The 24,172-nt window shown below is 35.1% G+C and overlaps 2 protein-coding genes across 8 annotated transcripts; one reads left to right on the top strand and one right to left on the bottom strand.

Annotated features, from left to right (window-relative positions):
- Positions 1-1,360: 1,360 nt before the first annotated feature.
- On the top strand, positions 1,361-2,274 carry LOC112002976 (putative phytosulfokines 6). Its single transcript, XM_024035147.2, has 3 exons — positions 1,361-1,698; positions 1,788-1,864; positions 1,951-2,274. The coding sequence occupies exons 1-3, from the start codon at positions 1,527-1,529 to the stop codon at positions 2,059-2,061; spliced, it is 360 nt and encodes a 119-aa protein (XP_023890915.1). The 5' UTR covers positions 1,361-1,526; the 3' UTR covers positions 2,062-2,274.
- A 6,735-nt stretch (positions 2,275-9,009) lies between these two features.
- Positions 9,010-19,595, bottom strand: LOC112002957 (uncharacterized). Of its 7 annotated transcripts, none has more exons than XM_065772827.1 (6): positions 19,479-19,595; positions 17,640-17,728; positions 14,235-14,294; positions 10,942-12,615; positions 9,954-10,861; positions 9,010-9,870 (listed from the first exon to the last, which is right to left on the bottom strand). In XM_065772827.1, the coding sequence occupies exons 4-6, from the start codon at positions 12,575-12,577 to the stop codon at positions 9,160-9,162; spliced, it is 3,255 nt and encodes a 1,084-aa protein (XP_065628899.1). In that variant the 5' UTR covers positions 12,578-12,615; positions 14,235-14,294; positions 17,640-17,728; positions 19,479-19,595; the 3' UTR covers positions 9,010-9,159. The 7 variants fall into 7 exon arrangements, with proteins under 7 accessions (XP_065628899.1, XP_065628897.1, XP_065628896.1 ...); XM_065772825.1 differs by having other exon boundaries at positions 14,235-14,368; XM_065772824.1 differs by having other exon boundaries at positions 14,235-16,873.
- Positions 19,596-24,172: the final 4,577 nt, after the last annotated feature.

A 24,172-nucleotide genomic window follows, 5' to 3' on the forward strand; every position in this document is an offset into this window, starting at 1 on the left:
CACACTGTAAATCAAATCAAGACCCTCCCCAACCAAATCAAGACCCAAAATGTCAAAACCAAATCAAGACCCAAAATTAAATCAAACTCACCCGATCTGAACCCACCACAAAACCGCAACCAAAACCCACCGCAACCTCTCTAATGACCACCACCCCTGCAACCCAATCACCACAAACCCACAACCAATGACCTCAACCCACCGGCACAACCAACCTCAACCCACGATCTCAACCAACCCCAACCACCACCAACCTCAATCCATGACACAACCAACCACGGCACCATCAAGACCCATCAAGCAACCCACCATTGCTAGACCCATCGAGACCCATCAAGCAAACCTCCACTTGCACTTGGACCCACCACCGTCAAACCCACGACTCACTTTCAATCATCAACAACCCCAATAGACCCACGAGGGGGAGAGTCTGAGAAAGAGAGATGAGAGAGAACGAGAACGAGAGAGTGAGAGTAAGAGTGATTGTTTGAGGAGAGAGAATAAAAAATATTAAAAATAATAACACCTTGCTATAGTGTGCTCTAAAAAAGAGAGCGCACTGTAGCAAGATGTCAAATTTTTTAGGATTTAACATCTTTGATAAAGCTAAGTTTTGTGATTTCAAATGCTAAAAATAGTATTTTAGAACTTAGGCCTCGTTTGATATGTGAGTTCAAACACATATTTTCATTTTTTAAACAACATTACACGTATTTTCACACATTTTTTCACTCATACGTATTTAAAAAAAAAAAAAAAAACTGAACATTATTGTTTAAATACACATACCAAACAAGCCCATAACATCTTTGATAAGGATGCTCTAACACAAATAAGACCACTTAAACACTGGTCGAGTTATAAGCATGGTTTATTTTAGTGTTGATGAATGCTTTGTTTTACATGTGCCTGGATCTTAATATGTGAGTCCAAATCTTCTATCTCACTTTTCCTACTTTACTATATACTACACCAATAAATCATGTATTTATCTAATTAATTAAATATTACAGTTATTAAATAATAATAATATTTAATTAATTAGATAAACATGTGGCAAGTATTTATTAGTAAAGTATAGAGTAAAATAGAAAAAGTAAGCAGTAGATTTGTACTTTTAATATGTCTACTGAGCTATTCAAGTCATTATTAATAGTCGAACTGCACAATTCAAAATCTTACCACGTGTAAAAAAGAATCTGAAAGGTTAAAAAACAAGTTATGATGGGTAACAGCTGTCAGCATGCCGAAAAGGTTGACTTATGTACACTGTCAACCACTATTACATTGATATTTGGACTTTGGTCTTTACTTTGGACCACTATGGCAGACAATGACTAAAGCTCTCATAATCTATCTCTCTTTCTCTCTCACATTCATATGTCGAGTAGTGGTGTTGTCACAACACCATGGAGTATAGTACAATAAGAGGAAGGTGGGTTGGGTCCACATTAAGGTTATTATAAACTGCCTTCTTTAGGAAGAAGACCTTCCATGTGACTTGCAGAGTTCCATTGTTGCATTGCATGTATTTATATCCAACATCAGCTCCACACTTAGTGTACTCTGCTCTCTCTCTCAAGTTTCAACTTTCAACCATGAAGCAAGGCTTTCACTCTAGTGCTCTTATCCTTGCCCTTCTACTATTGCTTCTTTCCTGCTCAAAAATATCTTCCCGTTCCATAGCAAACAAACAAGGTTACCCACAGTTGCTGCTTTCTTTTCTTCTTGTTCTTCTTTAGGTTAACTATACATTGAATAACTGAAGTTTGGCCCCCCTTTTGCAGGACAAGTGGAAGTAAAACTCAATGAAATCGCTTCTGGGGATTCCTTTGCAGACTTGGAAGGCAGTGAATCCATGAATGTATGCTCCTCCTCCTTCTTCTTCTTCTTCTTCTCTTGCATGTTTGAATCTATATATGTCTCACACATTGGTTATGTACTTTGCAGCAGCTCATGGGGATGGAGAATTGTAACGAGGGAGATGAAGAATGCTTAGAGAGAAGGGTGCTTTCTGAGGTTCACTTGGACTACATCTACACCCAGCACCATAAGCCTTGAAAGTTGGAGCTTCCAAAAAATAAGTTCCATATGTATTTATTTAGAGATCCTGTCTCTTAATACTATTTCATAATGTTTTTTATTCGACTTCTTCTTAGCCAACTATAACACTCAGGAGAGTTACTAGCATGTGTTTAAGGTTGTATTATCTTTTCTTTATGATACGGTGTAACTCTCACCTATAATTTAGATATGACTATTTCTATGTATGTAGCTGTTTGTCTTTGTCATCACGAGTTTATAGTCTTAAAAATTAAACTAGCCTATGATGGATGGGTTGTGTGTATATATATATATATATATATATTGTTGGAATGAGTGGATTTGCCTCCTCCTTACTTAAAGAGTAAGGAAAAGCATAAGATTCCTCAAGAGATGTAACCGCTACCAGATAGTTCCAACCTCCAACTTCCAAAATAAATTATATGAGAAAAACCGTGCAGAAACTTTCAAAAATTGGTTGGTGAATTTGGGATTAGACATTAAAGCAATTAAATACACAGTTGGAAAGTCAAGCACAGTAAATTTCAGCTGCAATTACTTTCACTAGATGGAAGTTTCAATTATAACAAAGTTTCAGAACTCCTTAAATGCACAAATCGCAATTAATAAGGGGTAAATCACTTTACTGTTTTAGAATTCTAAGTTCCTTATGGGCTCTTGTAGTTCAGTAGTTCTTTTTAACAGATATACATACACACAAAGTAACACTCCCTATAAGCATAACTTGGGAATGAAGATATAATGAAAAAGTACATGACAATTGTTACCATAATTTTGAGATGTTCAGTTATGAGCGGTGAAAAAAAGTGATGAATTCATATAAAAGTGATTATTCACCGCTCAAAATTGACTAACTCTTTCACATGGATCCTTCACTTTTGTTCACTACTCACAATCAAACACTCATTAAATTGTAATAAAAGTTATACTAAAAGATAGGATCAAAAGAATAGAGATATAATATATTCTCATCACTCATTTGATGGTAAAGAGAAACGAACAAGGGATGTTAAAACTGATAAAAACTCTATGGAAATGCTCTCAGCCTAAAAATTATGTCCAAAGAAATATTTTAACACAGCATTATATCTTATCTTTTCTTTTCTTTTCTTTTTTCTATTTATTATCCTTGTCTTTTTCATTTCTTTACATGATCATTTCTGCACTCTTCTGTACTCCTAAGCCAACCAAAGGGTTTATAGGAAAAGGGGTATCTAAACTTATGGGAGGTTATGCATAAACCATATTGAACTTCGAAGTAATTAAAGTGTGATCTAAATAAAAAGGTTCAACAGGTAAATAATGATATCCTTCACAATATAAAAACACACCTTAACAAGCACTTATGCTTTGTTTAGTTACCAAGCAGAAATAGAGAAAAATGCTATAACTCTTTTAACACACTTCCACCCCATAAAGCTGTACAATTCTAAACATTCACTCGGTTTTGAGAACCAAACAGTGCTCTAGTATGAAAGTATATCATTCCTAGCTCTGATCAGACTTTCAACTAGAAAAGAAGAATATATAACTATATTTCAGTGATAGATGAAAAACTTTAATTTGTATGCATAGCAATCGGATAAGGGATCCAATATCTAGATAAGATTTTCTCTCTTAGCTAATGGCAACAGATGTTAATAAAATACATCTTCAGTCAGTACATACAATGCCTATATCTCTCTGGTCCTTCAAAAGAGATGTATTAAAGACAAAATTAAGATATAAAGGTAAAAAGATGACTTATCAAACCATGCATCTATTCATCAGAGCCACGAAATCATGGTCCACTTTGAATCAGCAGTACCTCCCAACCTGCAATCATAAATTTCGAGTCAGTCATTGGGCCCAAAAAAGCATCAAAATTTACATGGTTACTGAGTTTTCTTTCGTCAGTAGCACTGAGTAAGATTCCCTTATAGATACCAGATTTACCGTGGCCAAAACTCCAAATGGGCCTAACTATTTACATTCTCTCAGTGGAGTACATATAGATATAGTCATGTAAAGCTTTTTCCTCAAAGAAGGATCTGAACTTGATTAATTCTTCCTAAAGAACCTCTTTAACATGGGAGGAAAGTTTAATATCATTAATTTTATATTCTATCCAAAGCTTGCTCTCTCTTCTCAAAATGAATATACTAGCGAGCATATTTACTGCATGAAAAATGTTATGATCACAACAAAATACACAACCTTCCACCACTAGTGGCGAAGGTTGTGTATTTTGTTGTGACACTGGCATTTTTCTCATTGACAGATATTGTTGGTTACTTTGTTTAGGTTGAGGAAAGATCAATGCGGGGTCCAGTTACAGATTTTTGCTTTCATAATTTTGATAAGATGTTTTGTGTTATATGTCAATACGTTAGCAACTTAGCATGGAGCCTGAATGTCCTTTATCTTAGCCATGAATAATTTACATTTGCCGAGGACGTGAAGGGTGTCTTTTGTTCCCTGCTGTAGTTTGAAGACGATTCAAAGCCAAGACACACTTGAGAAGGATACATTCTTATCAAGGAACAACTTACCAAATCTGCATATGACTCAGACCCCACTTTCTATTCAGCTATCTTTTGCTCTTTTCTCTCTGTGCTGGAATGGTGCTTGGCTTTTGAAACATCAAATGGATATTGGGTACCTAATTATCACTCATCATCAACAAGAAATAGGGAATTCCACGTAAATACAATTCGTTATAATTAGTGATACCTCACCATTCAAAATTTCATTAGACCTGCGTTCTTCGAAGACAGTATTTTTCTGAAACTGATAATAATATAATATCTCAGTGTCTGATAAGAAACACAAAATTCAAATGAGTATCATTGAAATATTTGAGATTTTCATATAAGTGGAACTTAGGTGCATATCTCCACCTTTTGAGTTCAAGATATTTTTAGAACAGAAACCATGCCACAGATTACTACATGAGTTTCAGATAAGTCCACAAAAATCCAAAATACAAGAATTATATAAAATAATACAGTAGTGCATGTGCAGATGCCAGCTAGGCATTGCATAGCCCTATCTTCTTATTTTACCAATTTACAAAGAGATCTACCAAAATGGTGTACACCAGGGACTAGTATGATCCTTTTATCACCCATATTTACCACTATTCCACAAGCATTTCCCAAGTACTCCAGAAAATGGTGTACTTCATGCTCAACTTAGACCTAGAAATAGATGACATATCTAAGCTCATTCTATGTTTCGCTTCAAATTAAGGCAAATTTTTAATATATTAAATTTTTTCAAAATGATCAGTACTGCCACACGTCTATAGCAAGTATACTAATTCTAACTAGCAAAAATATTCTATAGAAGCCAAGTCTATGTCAGACCTAACACCTTTTTTAAATTCCTAGTTACATGTAGTAAGTTCCACCAACTTGTACTTGAAATAAAATTACATGATTTAGAGTTAAGAGATATAAACAGCAGAAAACTTATGATACAGATGCATATGGGGCCATTAGCAAACGCGTTATGCAGAAGCCAGAGAGGCCAAGACAACCAATGAGATAAGCAAGTAACCTTACTGTTGGGCAGAGGGCCAAGGCCGGCCCAAGGCCTAGGCCTAAGGCCCCACAACAAATAAAAAATTTCCCTACTAAAAAATGGCCCCATCTCCCTTCGTAAAATGCTTAAAATTTTATAAAAATATAACATTTTTTAAATAATTGATACTTTTTTTAAAGTGATGCTAAAAATACCACAAATTTTACTATAGATTTAACTGACATATCACCAATCACATAAAAAAGTAATTCAAACACAAATAAATTAAGTTGTTGAAATTCATCAATTACAGTCATAATCACATTTATAGTGAATATTTCGTAGTATTTTTAGTATTTTTCTTTTTCATTTCTAACAAGGCTTTTAAAATAGGAGACCAATAAAAATTTAAACCAATTGAAACCCTAAGATGTTTCAAAAAAAAAAAAAATGCTGCAAATGTGATAAATCATCAATGATGACTAATCTCCTGCTAAGCCACACGCCAACTAATATCTATCTATCTCATTCTCTTAAAAAGAATATATAAAATTAAAATTTAGATTACAAATGTACTTAACTATGCATAGTCATATCCAAGTTAAAGTAAGTTCCTTTTTGTTCAACTATAATATGCAATCTTCTATATGAAATTAACCTTAATTTAACTAGTATTATTCATCATTTTTTTGTATTTACATCAAATTAGTCTTAATTTAATTAGTATTATATAATTGTATTTAATTAATGTTTACGTATAAAAATGCCCCATATAAAATTTTTGCCTTAGGCTCCAAATTTTGTTGGGCCGGCGCTGTAGAGGGCTATTGGGCCAAGTTCAGCATCCTACCAGAGGCAAAGGCAGGGTTGAATCAAGTCTCATTTGGCCCGTTAGTTCTGGATTGTCACCCTTTAAGAGAATAAAGTTGTGCTCTTACCATCAACCATAATTTTTAGTATAGTGGTTATGCAGTGGTTATGCGCTTGATCCTAACACTTAAAAAAGAAGCATTTGATTTGGTGGTGCCTTTTGACTCACCAATGCCCCTGCCCTTCTGTTTCCTCCAAAATGAGCTATTCGACCCATACTTTGACGGTTGGCAGTATACTTTGATTTTTTGATATAACTATAAATGACCACATACCGTCAGTATCAGACCAGAACCATTTAAAGCTTCTTTCAAGTACAAGACAGTTTCAAAGGATTGTAATGGAGAAAGATACCACTTGCATGTAGAAGATTGTTGGATAAATTGATATTTAAACCGGGCAAAGAATTAAATCAATTTATATGCTTGACCAACCCAAGCCTTCAAACCTCTAGTTCTCGAGTGTGCTAACATCCTTTGATGACAGGCCAACCAAAGGAAGACACACTAGGATCCTACTTCTATCTCTTCAGAAGCAGGCACTTGGGCTATAGAATATATATAGAATCCCACCTTCCATTACATCAACTAGTGTGTATAATTTTGAGCTTTTTTAGTATATTTATAGGTAGCTAGTTTTGGAATATCCGGGCAGTGAGAGGGGAAGAATAGCATATTACAATTAGCTTAAGGCATGTGAGCCACAATTCAATATATCCAAAATTCATGCTTATAAACCATCCCAAATTTAGGCCATCTTTTTTCAAAATAAGTGTAATGAGATGATAATTTAAATATTAAAAAAAAATTAAAAATTAAAATTTTTTTTTTCTTTTTTTTCTTCTTCTCTGTTTTGAAACGCATTCTGAGAATGAAATTAAACATTTTTCACAAAGACGCATTTACTAACATGCCAATGTTTTGTGTCCAGAATTTTTATGAGCCGGTCATGCTGGCATCTCAACATCTTACCGGATTCATGTCCTGTATCAATATCTCTCATAGATTTCATGCTAAGCCTTAAGTGCTTGGACAAGTCCATTATATGAAATGTCACGTCAAAAGACACAAGGGAACACTTTTATGGAATGAGTACATTGGGCACAAAAGGTGGCATTTTCAAACTAATTTCTAGCATAAGTTCTTAACCTTGAATTTTTTAGAACTTTTACCAACAGTTATTGAGGCATGGACCACCACAGACTATATTCAGCCAGACACAGTAATTGAACAAATTAAGAGGCCACCATACACTCTTGAATACATGTGTCTGATAAAACTCAAGGAGTCGTGTCTGTCCATAATCTTTTCAGCACATGAGAAGAAGTAAATTACAAGCAGGGTAAATATAATGCAGCATGAAATGAAATTCTGATATATTTGATGACATTACTGCCATGGTTAAGGGACATGAATGAAACAGATTGCATAATCATTAGAATAACAAACTTGTCAAGTCATTGCTACACAGTGGGGGCACTGCAAATGAGAATCAGACCCGCATGCTTTAGGTCCAAAAAATGATCTCTTGATAGGAAGCAAGGAAGTCTAAGTTATCTAAATAAAATAATGGGTAACTACCCCTTTCTGTACTTACAACAGTCTAGCCCTGTAAGCACACAGCAAAAAACTACATAGAAAGTTAGAAACAACAACCACATGGCAGAAAATATACATAATGATGCAGTCACACTAAACAAGTTATTAACAGCATAACAAAGTTGATTTCCGGAGTTCATGTCGAACATAATCATCACAAGTGAATCGGGTGATAGCCAGAAAACAGACAAAATAACAATTGGAAAAGGACATGGCTTTCTTGAGTTGATTTAAGTTAAGAGAAATAATCAAGCCCAACTCCCAAGTAATGAAGCAGAAAATAACAAACCGTAAAATTCCATGTCATTTGTTTTGTTATCTCAATATCAGAAAGGTAAAGTTTTGACTTTCAATTATTCTTATGATTGAAGCACAGGTTGAGAATATCATCTAATAATGATAAATCAAAATTTAAGGGGGAAAAATTAAATGGAGTAGAGCAGTTGGAAACACCTTAAGTAGTTCAGATATAAAACTTACCCATGACAAGAAATGACTCAGTATTGAGGATTTTAAAAGCAGTGTCTTTTCCAATGAATAATAACATAAAACATAGAGAGGAACAGACAGGATGAAAATATTTAATTCCATCTCCAGCGATACCTGGCCCCCTCTGAATAAACAAGTATAAGAATCATTCATAGATAGGAGCAAGTAAGAAGGCACCTTCCCAGAGCTGCAAAGAGAATAAAATATCAGAGCAAAACTATATAATTAGATTATCAATACAGCCATGGTTCTTAGTTTGACGATATTGAAGAGTCGCAAGCAAATTTCTTGAATTTGATTATACTTCAAAAAAAGGCTAAGGCCTATTAAAAAAAGGGGGTAAAATTTAAGTCTTTTGATGTTGGAAACTTAGAGGAGAGTCATTTTACACACTGGAGTAAAAGACTTAAGATGTGGCAAATGGGATGCTAAACGGGAAGGATCATACTTGGTTAGAAAATTACTTAATAGGAATAACTATAGATTGATGTAGAATGACAGCAGTGAACATATAAGATCAATAAATGGCAAATACTTATAAAAATTCCTCCACACCTAGCTTCAAGAAAATGAGCATAAACTGCTCTTAAATTACAATTACAAGAACCCAAAAACTGGCTTAAGGCATAAGTACTTATGGAGAGAAATCAAAAATAGAAAGAAGCACCCTCCAGCCATCTTCTACATATTCCTCATACTTTGAAATGTCTCGAAGTTGCCTCTCAAGAGTTTTTTCAGTCTTTGGTAGCTCGCTTAACTCTTCACAAACTGTGGCCTTTTGAGTTTGAAGATGATGGAGCTTAGATTGAGCTTCAGTGATTTCTGCATTCAGAACCATAAGTTCCTGCTCCATTTGTTCCTTTCTTTTAACCTTCTCGCTGATTTGCTCCACAAGGACATTTAGTTGAAGCTTATAGGTTTCTCGGGTCTCAATCAACCTCTTGTGTTGGTTCCTCAACTCAATACATTCTTTCTCCTTTTTTTGCTTCAACTTCAAATGCTTTGTGGTATTAGCCAAGTTATTGCAGAAAAGTCTAAGCACGCTCTGTCTAATTTCGGAGAGAAAAAAGCGATGCTGAAGAAGAATCTTTGATGAAGACTTAAACTTATTAAGAACTTCAGTGTTGAGCAACACTTTCTCAATGCCAAGACTGAAACAGCTATTCAAATCTACCAAAGCCTCTTCTAGCCTCTCTTGAGAAGGTTCAGAAGTTGCACCAGAGGCCGAAGAAGATGAATTTGAAGGCTCATAAAGTGTGAGACAAGTCAATTTGGCCTGCTTGAGTAGATAATTGAGTGTTCCAGCCTCAGTTGAGAATGGTAGAGGTTCTTTTGAGTAAGAGCCCTGCCAATAATATAATTGAATGCTAAGATAACAGACCAAAAGCACAAACATAAAAGAAACAAAGAAAAGCCATAATTGCTTACCAATGAGTCTAAGGGGGTGGATAGCCCAACGTCTGGCTGATCGAGGGCCAAGGGTTCTCTGCCAAGAGTGGCATCAATTCCCCCTTCTTTCCTTCTTTTCTTTGCTTTAATCTGCTTCTTCTCTTCTTCTTCCCTTTTTCTTTCTTCCTCTTTTTTCTTCTTTCTCCCCTCTCCTTTTTTCTTTTCGCCCTTTTCTTTTCTTTTTTTTTCCTCCTCTTCATTTTCCTCTGCTACCTTCCTCATGTGCTCTTCTTTTTCCTCTGTCTTCATTTCTTCCTCCTTCCTTCTTTCTTTTCCTTCCTGCCTTTGTTCCTCCTCAATTTTCTTCCTCTTATCTTCTGCTTCTTTTATTTTACTCTCTTCTTCTTCTCTTTGATTTTTCTCAAATGATTCAGAAAATTTATTTTTAGCTTTTTTATCTTTCTGTTCTTTTTCTTCTTCTTCCTTTTTGCTAATCAATTCCTTTTTCTTCCTCCCCTCTTCGTCCATATCTCCCGCATCTTCTTTATCCTTCTGTCTCTTCCCTTTCTTTTTAGGAAGCTCTTCATCAACCTTCCTTTTCTTTTCAAATTTGCTCTCATCCTCCTCAAATTTCTTTTTGATCAAACTCCTATGCTCTTCTTCGAATTCATTTTTTACTTTTTTAAGAGCAGCAATTTGTTTGTCCACCTCCGCCTGCATTTCTACAAGCTTTAAGAGATCAGCCTCGATCTCTGTGACATTATTCTTTTTAGTTCTCCTCTCAGCATCAACTTCTTCCTCAACTTGAAGCTTTCTCTTGGCATCTACCTGTTTTCGCCTTAGGGACCGTCGAGGAGACACTTGTTGAAGAGGCACAGGAGAGAGGACAGTGAAGCCCTTCAAGTTGTCACCTTCTGAAGGCTCTTGGTAAGAGGTTGTGATGACATCTACAATATATTAAGGCAATTATTAGTCTCATGAAAAGAAATATCAGTTCAAAAAATATATATAAATAAATATATCATACCTCCAAGCGTTTCCTCGAGAGCAAATGCAGGGCAATGATTTCTTACAGCTTGCTTCATTATCCCAGGATCATTTTTTGAGGCCATATATGTAGCCCACCAAGTGTTGAAGGTATCTGTGGCTTTTGGCAGTTGTTGAAAATGTCTGAATTTAAACCTGGTCACTGCTCCCTCACAATCAGCAGCTAAAGTCTCCAAGATATTCCCTTGCACTTGGATTCGAGTATTCCAAGGGTCGTTGATTGTCCACGTGGGGGGAGCTGGGATCGATTGCACCAGCCCAAATTGTCGAGCAACAAGAGATGGGGCATAGATTTCAGTGCCAGCCTTTTTAACTCCATATGTGATCAACTCTCGAGAAAAAAGGCAGCTGCCCCAGACCTGTTGAATCATATCGTCGGGCTCTTCCATGGTCGAGGACATTATCAGAAATTCCTTCGAGCCAAATTTCCTCTCAAAGAATGGCATGAAATTGAAGTCCAATCTTGACCTATGGATATCAAAGAAAACTTCAAAGCACCTCTTGAATGTTGGGGTTATTCCTTTCTCATACCTAGCTTCCATCCACATTTGGGCATAATTAATAGGTTTAGATTTCCCATAATCTGTAATAATTGGAGCTAAGATAGGGAAATATGCGTAAGCCCAAATCTGGAGGAACCAAAGAGGACCACCAATCGACTTTGAAAGGTTTTCTCCAGTTAGAGAATAAAGAGCTCGATATAGATTGGCCACAAAATATGGGGCCAAGGCTAATTTCTTCCTTTTAGCAAGCGCAACAGCTAGTGGCACAAATTGTTGAAGAATACGTTTTGATGGATTGCAAACGAGAAATTTGCAAATCCAATAGAGATAGAAAGAACACTCCTCTTGGAAAGTGATCTCGTCATCATATCTCACCTCTCTCTTCAAAAACGCTTGATATCCTAAGTCACTTCCTTTAGTAGGGCAATGATATGACTCAACACCTGAAGGAGAATAGCCTGGGTAAGGAACATCCCCAATTGCTGATAATCCCAGCATGCTAACCACGTCAGCAATAGTGATGGTCATAAACCCCTCTGGAAAGTGAAAAGTATTGGTCATGGGAGACCAAAATAACAACAAAGCCGCAATTAGGGGCTGATTAAGAGGCATTTCAAATTGAGAGCTGCAAATTGCCTCACAAATACCCAAATCAACCCACTTGTCTTTCAAAATGGCATGCATCCTAGAAACCCAGGCAGACCAGGTCTGATCACAATGATACCATGAAGCAATCGAGATTATGTTGTTCCAGACGCCCCAGTCAAAATATGTTGTTTGATACAATGGTGATCCATTCTTACAAGAAGGAAAATATTGCAGGAACTTGTTAGGTGCAGGACCTACAAAAGCTGGACCTAATGTATAATGTTTAGAAGGTTCACCTGAGCTCAATGAAGACTCACCAACTTCTTTAGTGAAGGTGATAGGGATAAAAGTTGATAGAAGAAGATCCTTCTTTTTCTCACTCTCTTTGCTCAATTGATCAGCAAGAAGACATGCAGTATCATTAGCTTCAGCTTCAATTGATTGCTCCGCTGATGATTCCCTCTCAGCGAGTTCTACCTCATAAGAAACTGATGGGCGCTCAATCATTCTCTTTGCACGAGCCATGAGAACCAAGGAAGGCGGGATAATTTAATCATAGAACACTATAAGGAAGAAAACGTAAGACAGAATAAAGTTGATGAAAAGATGTTTAAGTAGCCAAAGAGTTTAAAATTCAAAATAAGCTTACAAGTCTAAGAAAGAATAATGCTAATAAAAAGATGTTCAAGGAGATAACAAGTTTAAAATTCAAAAGAAGTTTATAAGCCCAAAAAGTTTAAAGAAAGAAATTGCAATGTAGAATGATGCCAAATTATTGGAAACAGGAAAGGAATTGAGAGCAACATTTTAGAGAAAGAAACATATATGAGATGAACTCGTTACATTATCTTTAATTATGATGATTCATAGGAAGTCCATACAAACTTTCTAGGAGGTAGGTTTCCCTTTCTTTAAATCTGTAGACGCAGCAACAAATGAAGACATTATAAATGCAGGTGCAATTTTTTCCGAATAGTTTCCTGATACGTTTCAGAAAAATACTTGGAAAAAAAAAAAAAAAAACATTATATAGAATGGATGGAGGAATGGCAATTGCTTTATGGAGATTATTTCAGTTTCATTGATCAGAAGGATCTGAACTTCATTGATTCACCTTAATGAACCTCACTTGGGAGGAAAGAATAAGTGTCATTTTAAATTCTAAAGCTTGTTACCCATTCTTAAATGAAAATACTTTGTGAGCTTTTTTGTGGCATTTTATTCTTTTTTCATTTTCCCTTGTACATAAAGAACGGAGGAAAGATTTAATATCATGTGAAACTCTATTCAAAGCTTTCTACCTCTTCTTAAATGAAAATATTTGTGAGCAATTTTGTGGCATTTTATTCTTTGTTACATTTTTCCTTTTTACTTCAACAACAGGGCTAAGACTGAAACTGTTTAAGACTCCAAGAGAGAGATTGCTTGTTTTGCTTGAGGAAAAATCAAATGTAGGGTGCAGTTACACATTTTCCGTTCATAATTTAGATAAGATGTTTTGTGTTATTGATGCAGGACAAACCAAAACGATACAACAAAATTGAAGAGCAGAAAACTAATGGATAGATAACCTAGTAGTCTACAACTAAGCTTGATTGAAGTAGCACCAAACAAGAGAGAACCTCTAGGAGTCAGCACCTATGGCCACAGGAAGAATTCTAAGAGAAATTTATTATTGATCAAACTGTCAACTTGTCTCCATAGGAGTACAATACTGTGCTTATATAGATTGTTACAACTAAACCCTAATTCTAACAGGCATAGGAAATCTTAAGTCTAATCGACTACAAAAACCTAATTCTATGTAACTTAAGAAATCCTCATTATTGAAATATAAACATACCCTTGACTCTAGGAAATTAAATAAAAATACTAATATAACTAATTAACTACTGATACCTAAAATAAAATATAATTTACCAATAAAAATACAATTGACTCCAAAAAATTAAATATGAACAAGTTAAAAAAAAAAAAAAAAAAAATTTGCTTCCTTCATCAGTTTTAGGTGGGTTTAGATAATATGTTATTAATAGAACCTATATTACCTTTATCTTAGACATGAATAATTTATACTTGATGAAGAGGTGGAGAGTGTCTTTGTTACCCTCTTGTAGTTCAAAAGGATTTTGAAGCAAATATTTACTTGAAAAGAATACATACTTATCAAGGAACTACTTACCAAATCAGCATGACCCAGACCCCTCTTTTTATTCAGCTACCATGTGCTCTTTTCGCCCTCCTGAAATGATGCATCCTGAATTATTGTCTGGCTTTTCAAGCCTCAAGCCTCAAGCTCAAGCGGCTATTGGGTGCCTAATTATCACTAATCAGCAACAAGAAATAGGAAATCCCACTTAAATATAATTTATTATAAATACCATCTCATCATTCAAAACTTCATTTGTCTTGCATTCTACAAAGACCAAAATATTCTAAATTGAAAATACAATGTCTCAGTGTAATGATAAGAACAGAAAAATCCAAAAAAGAAGTATCATAAAAATATATGAGATTCCATACATGTGGAACTTAGGTGCATAACTAAATGTTTTGAAGATCAAAATATTCTACAACGGAAACCATGGCACAAGTTACATATGTTTCAATCTCTGTTAAGTCCACAAAAGACCCAAAATAATGATATAAGATAATACAATAGTGCATGTTCAGATGCTGCTTAGACATTGAATAGACCTATTATTTCTTTTTTACAATTTTACATATCATCTCCAAATATGAGGTACTCTAGATTATAATAGGATCCTTTTATCACCCATATGCACCACTATTTCACAGGCATTACCCAAGTGTCCCAACATGGTCAGCATTGACCTAGAAATAGATGACATATTTAAGGCCATCAGCTCATGCCATGTTTCATTTCAAATTGATGCAATTTGTTAACATATTGAATTTTGTCAAAATGATCAATAATGTCACGCACCGATAGCAAGCATTCTAACAGCAATAATATTCTACAGGAAGCCATGTTTATGTAGGACCTGACATATTTTCGAAATTCCTAGTTACATGTAGTAAGTTTCACCAACTTGTACAAAAAACGTTAAATTGCACAATGTACAGTTCAAATATACAAACAGCCTAAGAACTATTATGCACACACATATGGAGCCACTGGCAAGTTCATTTTGTGGAAGGAGACTAGTCAAAGACAATCTACGAGATAAGCAAGTAACCTTACTAACAACAAAGCATTTGATTTGGTTATGCATTTCACTCACCAATTCCCCTGCCACGTTATGCACCCTCAAGAATGAGCTATTCCACTGATGCAACCTCATATCAATTGGAAGGAAAAGACTAGAACTGTTTAAAGTTCCATTCTAAAGTGAAAGACAGTATCAAAGGATTGCACATGGAGAAAGACACTACGTAAATGTAGAAGGATGTTGGATAAATTGACATTTGAACTAGACAAAGAATTAAATTAATCAATACACTTGACAAACATGAGCCTTCCAAACTCTAGTTCTTTTGAGTTTTCCAACATCCTTCGATGACAGCCTAACCAAGAAGTAGCTTGGAGAAATTAAGTTTTAGAATACTTGCTCGAGCAAACTCAAAACATGAAAATTGCTTGCAGTAAAAAGTAAAAAGAATTGTATAGGAGTCGTCCACAGAGGGACTTCCCAGTACTCCACCCCCTCAAGAGCAGGATGCCAACACAAGTTAGGAAGTCTTTCTCTCTCCTTGTCACTGTTAAAGTGAACAGTTTAGCTTACAGCACAGTGTGTTAGGCCCTAACTGCTTACCTTTGCTTAACACTGCTAATCCCTTGCTTGTGCTTTTGAGCCCAAGCCCACATTTTATTAGAAAGTAAGCTTGAGCTTGTTGATTCCATGTTTTAATCTTTTTTTCTATATAATACCAACCATTAATGCACAATTTTTTAGGAGAGAGGCTCTCATATTGCTATCCTTGTGAGAGCTTAATTTTCTTGAGCCAAAACTTCAAAAAACCGTCTCCCTTGAGTGTTTACCTCATAAGTTCCTTCCAGAGTTTCTCTTAGTGAGTTTCTCGTTCAAACCATAGAGTTGCCATACCCTTTACCAATGAGTTCATTGGTATATCTCTACGGAGTTACCAAAGTTCCGATGGTCACAGACGAATTCATTCATGGAGAAAGTTTTGTAGAAGAATTCTTGAGCTCTAGATAGTGGAAGGTAAACAATTTGTTTGTTGAGGTTGCATATAGAGTGAGTGTTTACAAAGGTTTTGTAAGTATAGACTATTGTAACTTATTCTTCTATAGTGATATTTCACATGAGTAGGTTACCCTAGAGTGTATTTTCTTTGAAGGGTGTTCTTCAATCGTTTTCCACTTTGCCATTAATGTCTCGGGTGCCTTTATTGCTTTTACCATACTTATCACTTTTGGATTGTAGTGACATACATGTGGTTGATTTTCAATGTGGTAGCACTATCTATTTGATTGCTAACTCTAGGCTTAAGCAACACTTAATTGGTTAGTTAGGCTTAAGCAACACAAAATTTAAGAAATCATGTCTCTCATTAATATTTTTGGATCATGTAGCAGGAAAATTGGATAAATAAATCAGCATGATCTGAACTTCTAATACATTTGATGGCATTACTACCATGGTAAAGGAACATGAATCAAACAGATTTCATAATCATCAGAATAACAAACTTTTGCTACTCTTTGGGCACTGAAAGCCTACATGCTTTAAGTCCAAAAAATGATCTCTTGATAGGAAGCAAGGAACTCTCAGATATTTGAATAAGGTTGTACATAATTATCCCTTTCTGCATACTGAAAGTTCAACCTGTCTAGCACTGTCAGATTGCCCAGACTATGTAAGCACACAGCAAGAAAGAACAATAGACACAACAAACATACAGCAGAAAATATAAATAATTATGCAGTCATACTAAACAAATTATTGAACTAGATGTTTTAACAACATAGTGAAGTTAATTTCCAGAGTTCATGTCATCATAGATGTAAGTATATGTGGTGTTTGTCAGAAAACAGACAAAATCAACCCTTTGAAAGTACATGGCAGTTCTGAATAGATTTGATTTAAAAGAAATAATCAACCCCAAGTCCCAAGTAGTCAGGCAGAAAATAAATGTAAAACCCCATGTCATCTGTTATGCTATCTCAATTTTAAGCAAAGTTTTGACTTGCAGGTAGAGGATATTATCTAATATGTTGTAAATTCAGGGAGGCAAATTGTGGTGGAATACAAATCAAATTAAGTTGATCGCTGTAATTTTGGTTCTTGATTTTTGACTCCACAGTTGATCTCCAACGTACTCGGGTTGGCTATTTTTTTCTTAATAAAGTTTTTCATTATCTATAAAAAAAAAAAAAAAAATCAAATTAAGTTGAGCAGTTGGAAACACTTTAAGAAGGCTAGATATAAAATTTAAACCTGACAATATATTATTTTCCAGTCATGCAGACAGAGGTATTAAGCTCTCAAATTAAAGATATGACTTCTAATATTGAGGATTTTAAAAGCACAGTTTCTTTTCCATTGAATAACAAGATAAATAGTAAAGAAGAAACAGACAGGATGAAAATATTTAATACCACCTCCAGTAATGCCTAGCCCCCACTGAATAAACAAGGTAAAAATATAAGAATCCTTCATACATATGAGCAAGTACGGCACCTTCCCAGAGCTGTAAAGAGAACAAAATATCAGAGCAACACTATAAACATTCAACATTAGATTTACTAACAGTTAATAACTAAGCTTATTTAGAGCTTAATACAACTGATTCCTAATAACAACATTAAATTTTACTTCAATTGATAGCTTAATACATAAGTAAATTAAATATTATCCGCAATCAATCTCAAGGAAATGAGAATAATATTGCACAGAAGTGAAACACTCCACAATAACTACAATTAAACTTCAGCATTTGATAACTATTATATAATTTGATATGATTTAAATCCTAAAGTGAGAGATGGAGGTGAAATTCTTGCCTTTACATAATAGCACATTAGGCAATCTCATGAGTGTTAAACTTGAGGGTCAAATATATTGTACTAAAACAGCATAATAGCACATCATACTACATAATTTTCTTTTATATTGTCATAATCATACACTCTTAATAATATATTATAATTTTGAATTGGTCAATCAGAGTATGATTTATAAGGGTCACAATGATTACTAGTACCCTCAATCTGAAAGCCAAATAATCTAATGTCTAACCAAATATTTAAAGTCAAGGAATCGAAGGCATGTGTCAAGATCTAATGGCTAGAAATTGAAAATTTACAAAGATAACCTTCTCAAGTAACAACTTTGAAACAGAAAGAAGGCCAGAGATATGGAATTGACATGAGGATATTTACTAAGTAACTACTCCATAAAGCAAGGATAGCTCAACACATCACCAAGGAAAATTACTCCTAAAGTCGACGACGATGCAACGTATAATTAACAGTAACTGAAGAGTCATCAAGTATAAAAAGGGTATAGAGCATTCAAAAGGGGCGTCCAGCAACACTCCAAACATGCTTATATACTTTATTAGAGTAGTTTCAGTGTCAAATGCAACCTAGATTAATAAATTCAAGACTCTAAAGTCTAACCTACATGCAGTTCATAGTATTTGAGATTTAACAATTCACGATGACAACCAATTCTCACCAATTTGTACATGATACACCAAGTTTAATTCCCTAGAAATCACTCTGAACGCACGAGACTCGTCAATGTAAAATCCCCTCAACATCTATGAGAAGAGAAGATATCCACTTTAGACTAAAGCCAGAAAACCCAGGCCCAACTGGTTTTCTTACAAGTTTTAAAAATGCTTACAAGGCATTGGTAATACCATAAAGTAATAAATAAAACATGATTCAAACCCCCCACAGCAAACCTTATGCATCTCCCTCAACATGCCTCGTGTTCCCAAAAATTGCTTAATCTATGAGTCATATTAATCCAAACCCAAAACAACAACCCCCCAAAAAAAACCCCGATTAGCCTCAGCAGAGAAAATTGCTATAGCCCAGCTCAAATTATTTGCAGTTCATGAAATCACAAGGCTCAGCTTCCCACCAACTGTGACTGTTCATTCAATGTACTAGTCTTTTAACTCAAAACCATCGTTCACATTTGTATAAAAAGTGTGTGTGACAGTGTGAGAAACTATTATATGTTGCTGAATATTTCATTACAGACCAAAATTCCAATGAATTGGTGAATTGGTTAGCTACCCATATGAGTTTTTGCAAGTATTAGAGTAAAAATAACAAGTTTTAAGTAAATGGGCAATGAAATTTTCTCAGAAACTACAACTCAAAGATAATCATGGAACCAGACAAGAAGCAAGAGTCAAAACAGGGAATGGGATTAGCATAGGATTTTCAACACAAAATAAGGAAGTAGTACATACAATAAATTACCTCAAGAATGTTGGCAGGTCCAGTAGTTGTCTCCTTTGTAGCGCCAAAGTCTGTGTCTTTTCGGCTTTGTGGGTTTGGGTTCCCGAGTGACAAACTCAACTGGCGGGACATTTTTTATTTACAGACGTTTTGATTGGAATAGAGGTGGTTAGGCAGACATCTCGAGTTTAAAAAAATCGAGATTTATTTACAAAAATCTCCAAACTCTAGTTTTATGAAAAAAATTTTAGTTTTATCGCTCTTATAGTGACGTTTTTAAGTCCTATAGTAACGTTTTAAAGCCCTATAGCGGCGTTTTCCTACAAAATTTTTTCATGCGTGTTCAATACCAGGTTCAGGGAGCCCTATAGTGACGTTTTTAAGCCCTATAGCGGCGTTTTCCTAACTCGAGTTTTTAAAACTCGATTTTTACTTGGATTTTTTTTACAAATCAAGCCTTAAAAACTTGATTTTTATCTTGGAACTCGAGTTTTAGACACTCGAGATGCTAGTTTTCAACTTTCTTTTGCAACGTGACAACTAACTAAATATTTTAATATTTATTGTTATTTAGAAAAAAAAAATCCGTTTGGGATGGAATTGACCATGAGAGATGGAAAAGTACTATCTCAAAATAAATTAATAAATAAATGAGTAAAGTTCAAGTGTTTATAAAATAATAGATTAAAATGAAAGAAAAAAAAATTTATGCCAAAATACACATTTGGTTTTTAAAATTTTAATGTTAAGGGGCTGTTAGGTAAATCATTCTAAACACATGTTTTCAGTTTTTAAATAATATTACACATATTTTTATACACTTTTTTACAACACGTGTCTCCAAAATAACTAAAATTGTTGTTTAAACACAGGTACCAAATGGCGTTTTTAGCCTCTAAGCGTGCGTTTGGATTGGGCGATTTGCTCAATCTGTGCGTCTACATTTTTTTAGTGGGTCCCATGAATACTGTTTACGGACCCACAAAAATCAACAAAACACAAATTTCTTGATAAATTTGGATCCCACAGCACTATTCAACAATAAATTTTCATTTTTCAGCAAATAAACGGTATCCAAATACACCCCTAGGAGTGTGCAGAAAACCCACCTTCCCGCCAAATCCGACCCGACCCAACTCGACCTGCCGGGTTGAGTCAGTTTTTAAGGCTTGGTGGGTTGGGTTGGGTTACAAAATTTTTTTTTATAACGGGTCGAGTTGGGTTTAGGTCATAAAATTACAAACCTGCTAAACCCGACCCGACCCACCCGTATATAATATATATTTAATAATTTTTTTTTTAAATCAGTTGTAGGGTACTTTTATATATAATATATTTTTTTTTTTTTTGAAATATATATTATATATTTAATAATTTTTTAAAAAAACCAGCTGTAGAACAGCATTTTCTCAGTTCCTCCTACTAATACTAATTTAATATATTATATAATTAATAAAAAATTTTAAACAACTAGTTCTTCCTATCCTATATAAAATCCAATTAGTTCACACAAATCCTAATAAATTATTATTTTTGTTTAGTCATTAGTGTTGTTTGCCTTTAAGGAGCTACATTGATACTAATCTTTAGGTTTTTTTTAATATATTAATATTTATATTTTTTTATACTCAATTTAATAATAATAATAATAAAAATTTGTCAAACCCATGGGTTCAACCCGACCCAACCCGACCCATGTGGGTTGAGTTGGGTTGGGTTGGACTTATGTGATGAGTTGGGTTGGGTTGGATTGAAATTTTTTTTGACCCACCATGATGAGTTGGGTCAAAATATCCCTCAACCCGACCCATGCACACCCCTAACCCTAAGTGTGTATTTGGCTTCAGCTTAAAAAGTCAGCTTATTTTACTATTTAGCTTATTTTTACTACTATTCATATACCCCACTATACTTTTTGGTACTATTCATATGTCCCACTATATTATTTCAGCTAACTTTTACCTTTATCTACAGTTATTTCAACAAAAAGAATTTCAATTTCACCAAAATAAGCAGATCCCAAACAGACCATAATTTTACTATAAAAAAAAGTCTCCAATTTTCCTCAAAAAAAAAAAAAAAAATATTTAACGTTACAAATGAGTTATTTGAGTTTCCAAAGTTTAAATAATACAAAAATCTATTAATTCTTCCATTTTGATTGGCTTCAGAGGGGAGCCATTTATTTGTCCAGATGTTGATCAAAGAACCATTGCCTACCCTCCAACAGCTGCCTTAAATGATAAGTTGTCGCCCATGAGTAATGTTTCTCCAAGCATAGGAGGAGTGACTAGGAACAGCAACTTCAAGAAATGATGCGTTGGGAAAATACTTGACTTTGTAAACCTTATAAAACAGAGAATCCTAATTATGGAGAAGCCTCCAACACTGTTTAGCCAATAGAGCTATATTAAAGCATTTGAGGTCCCAAAACCCCAATCCTCCATCCTTTTTTGCTAAACACATTCCAACTCAACCAATGTATTTTCTTCTCCTCGTTTTTCTGACCCCACCAGAACTTCCCCATTATAAAGTTGATTTCAACCATAATTGCTTCAATCATAAAAGCCATTCCTTTGAGTCCTCAAAGACCTAAAGATTCTCTAGTATGGACTAGAAACATATTTGGTGCTTTCTCGGTTAGAATTGCTTATTTCTTACAAATTGAGATTGAAAGAAATTCAGGTTGAAATGAAGCTTCATCCTCTAACCCATCTCGACTTCATTCATTTTGGAATGGAATTTGGTCTGCCCATGTGCCACCTAAGATCAAAACTTTTGTCTGCAAAGCATGTAATGATAGCTTACCAACACGCACAAAGCTGTTTGAAAGAAATATTTTGAACTCTTTCTCTTGTGTTCTCTGTAATGAGGAAGCTGAAACCTGTGATCATCTCTTTTTGGAATGCTCCTTTGCCAAGCCGTTTGGCTGGAATCCCCTCTATTGAGTCATTATTCGCAACAATTTGGGTGAAGTGCTAGCTGCCTCCTGTGACAAAATAGAGAAAAAAATTGAATATCCTGTGCACAGCTGCTTGTGTGATGAGGAAAGCACTACTCTTCTGCCAAAGTATCAATTTTTCAGTTTTCCTAAAGTCCAAGTGGAGTGCAACTTTGCGAAAATTGGTGGATTTGTTAAATTATGACAGAACATGCTCATTAGAGGTTGCTTAGATCCTTGAAAACATTTCAATCATTAGCGATAGTTTTGTTTTTATTGCTTTTGCTAGTACTCATTTACGATGTAATCGTGCTGCACTATCTTTAGCTAATGCTGCAAAAGAGAAAGAGGAAGTCATTATTTGGTTAAAAGAATGCCCCTCTTTTCTCTTCCTCATTGTACAAAGTGATTTATATTAATAAAATCTACTATCATTTCTGCTAATATATATATATATATATACTTCTTGTGTACGTGGCTAACAAAACAAAAAGTATCCTATTTCTTAAAATGGCATATTGCCATCTACTTTTTCCATTAAAAATATTTATTAAAAAAAAAAAAAAAAAACCTTGTGCTTTTAAATTTTAAAAATGGACCTTGCTTTTATAACAATCAAATCGAAAGAGATGAGGTTATTCATGGAAATTTCGGTTTTCAACTTTCAAATGAAAGTAACAGTGAAGTAAATGTGGATATGATTGGAAAGAGAATGGATATGGAATATGTGGAAACGGAGGCAGCGGGTACGTAGAATCAAATATCTGAATTCAAGGCAATTCCAGTCTTGCAACAACGTATGGAACAAGGGGAGACAGAGGAAACGATATTTAATATGGGGTGGGGGGAATCGGGCAAAGTAAAGAAGAATAAAAAAGGTGAGGTCAAAGGAAAAATAAGTAAACAAGAAGTGGGCTTAGTGCAGCCCATACAAGAAGGAGGGACTCGGCCCAAAGGGACTTGGGTTAGAATAAATAGGCCACAAATTGTAACAGAAGACAAGTCAGCACACAAAGAAGGGCCCAAACGAAAACTCATAAGCCAGTACACAGAGGGAGGTCTGTCACAGGAAACAGAAAAGAAGATGAAGATGGAGGAGGAAACAAAGAATTTCAGCATGCTCTTGGCATCAGAATTTGGATCGACAGAGGTTTCTGGGCAACCCCGCCGGGTCCAATGAATCTTTTGAGCTGGAACTGCCGAGGGCTTAGGAACCTCCGGACAGTTAATGCCTTAAAAGAGGTGGTTAAAAAAGAAGCTCCCAAAATTGTCTTCCATATGGAGACAAAAGCAAACGAGGATTGGATGAAGATGGTTCGAGATAAATGTGAGTTTAAACATGGACTGTTTGTACCTAGCAATGGATTCAGTGGCGGGTTGGCGATGATGTGGAAGGAGGAGATTAAACTGGATGTCCAAACTTATTCACAAACACACATTGATGCATTAGTGGATGGAGGATCAGATTATGGTTGGTGGCACCTAACAGGCTTTTACGGCAATCCGGAGACGTCGAAAAGACCTGAGTCTTGGGAAAAACTGAAGCAATTAAGAAGCACTTCTACCTTGCCATGGCTGGTTATTGGGGACTTTAATGAAATAATGAAGATGTCTGAAAAGGAAAGGGGAAGCAATAAACCACGGCAACAGATTGTACAATTTGTGGAGGCCATTGATGTTTGCGGCTTGAAAGATATTGGTTTTGTGGGACTAGTTTTACTTGGCTGTATCAAAGAAGTGATGGTGTACAAATTCGTGAAAGACTTGATAGGGC

Source organism: Quercus suber, unplaced genomic scaffold (genome assembly GCF_002906115.3).
Source record: "Quercus suber isolate HL8 unplaced genomic scaffold, Cork oak 2.0 scaffold_65, whole genome shotgun sequence".
Lineage (NCBI taxonomy): Eukaryota > Viridiplantae > Streptophyta > Magnoliopsida > Fagales > Fagaceae > Quercus > Quercus suber.

Coding starts and splice junctions, on each gene's coding strand:
- LOC112002976 (XM_024035147.2), top strand. CDS start 1,527: ATGTATTTATATCCAACATCAGCTCCACACTTAGTGTACTCTGCTCTC. Junction 1,699..1,787: donor TTCCATAGCAAACAAACAAG/GTTACCCACAGT, acceptor CCCCTTTTGCAG/GACAAGTGGAAGTAAAACTC. Junction 1,865..1,950: donor AAGGCAGTGAATCCATGAAT/GTATGCTCCTCC, acceptor TGTACTTTGCAG/CAGCTCATGGGGATGGAGAA.
- LOC112002957 (XM_065772827.1), bottom strand. CDS start 12,577: ATGGCTCGTGCAAAGAGAATGATTGAGCGCCCATCAGTTTCTTATGAG. Junction 10,862..10,941: donor TCTCGAGGAAACGCTTGGAG/GTATGATATATT, acceptor AATATATTGTAG/ATGTCATCACAACCTCTTAC. Junction 9,871..9,953: donor CCACCCCCTTAGACTCATTG/GTAAGCAATTAT, acceptor TATTATTGGCAG/GGCTCTTACTCAAAAGAACC.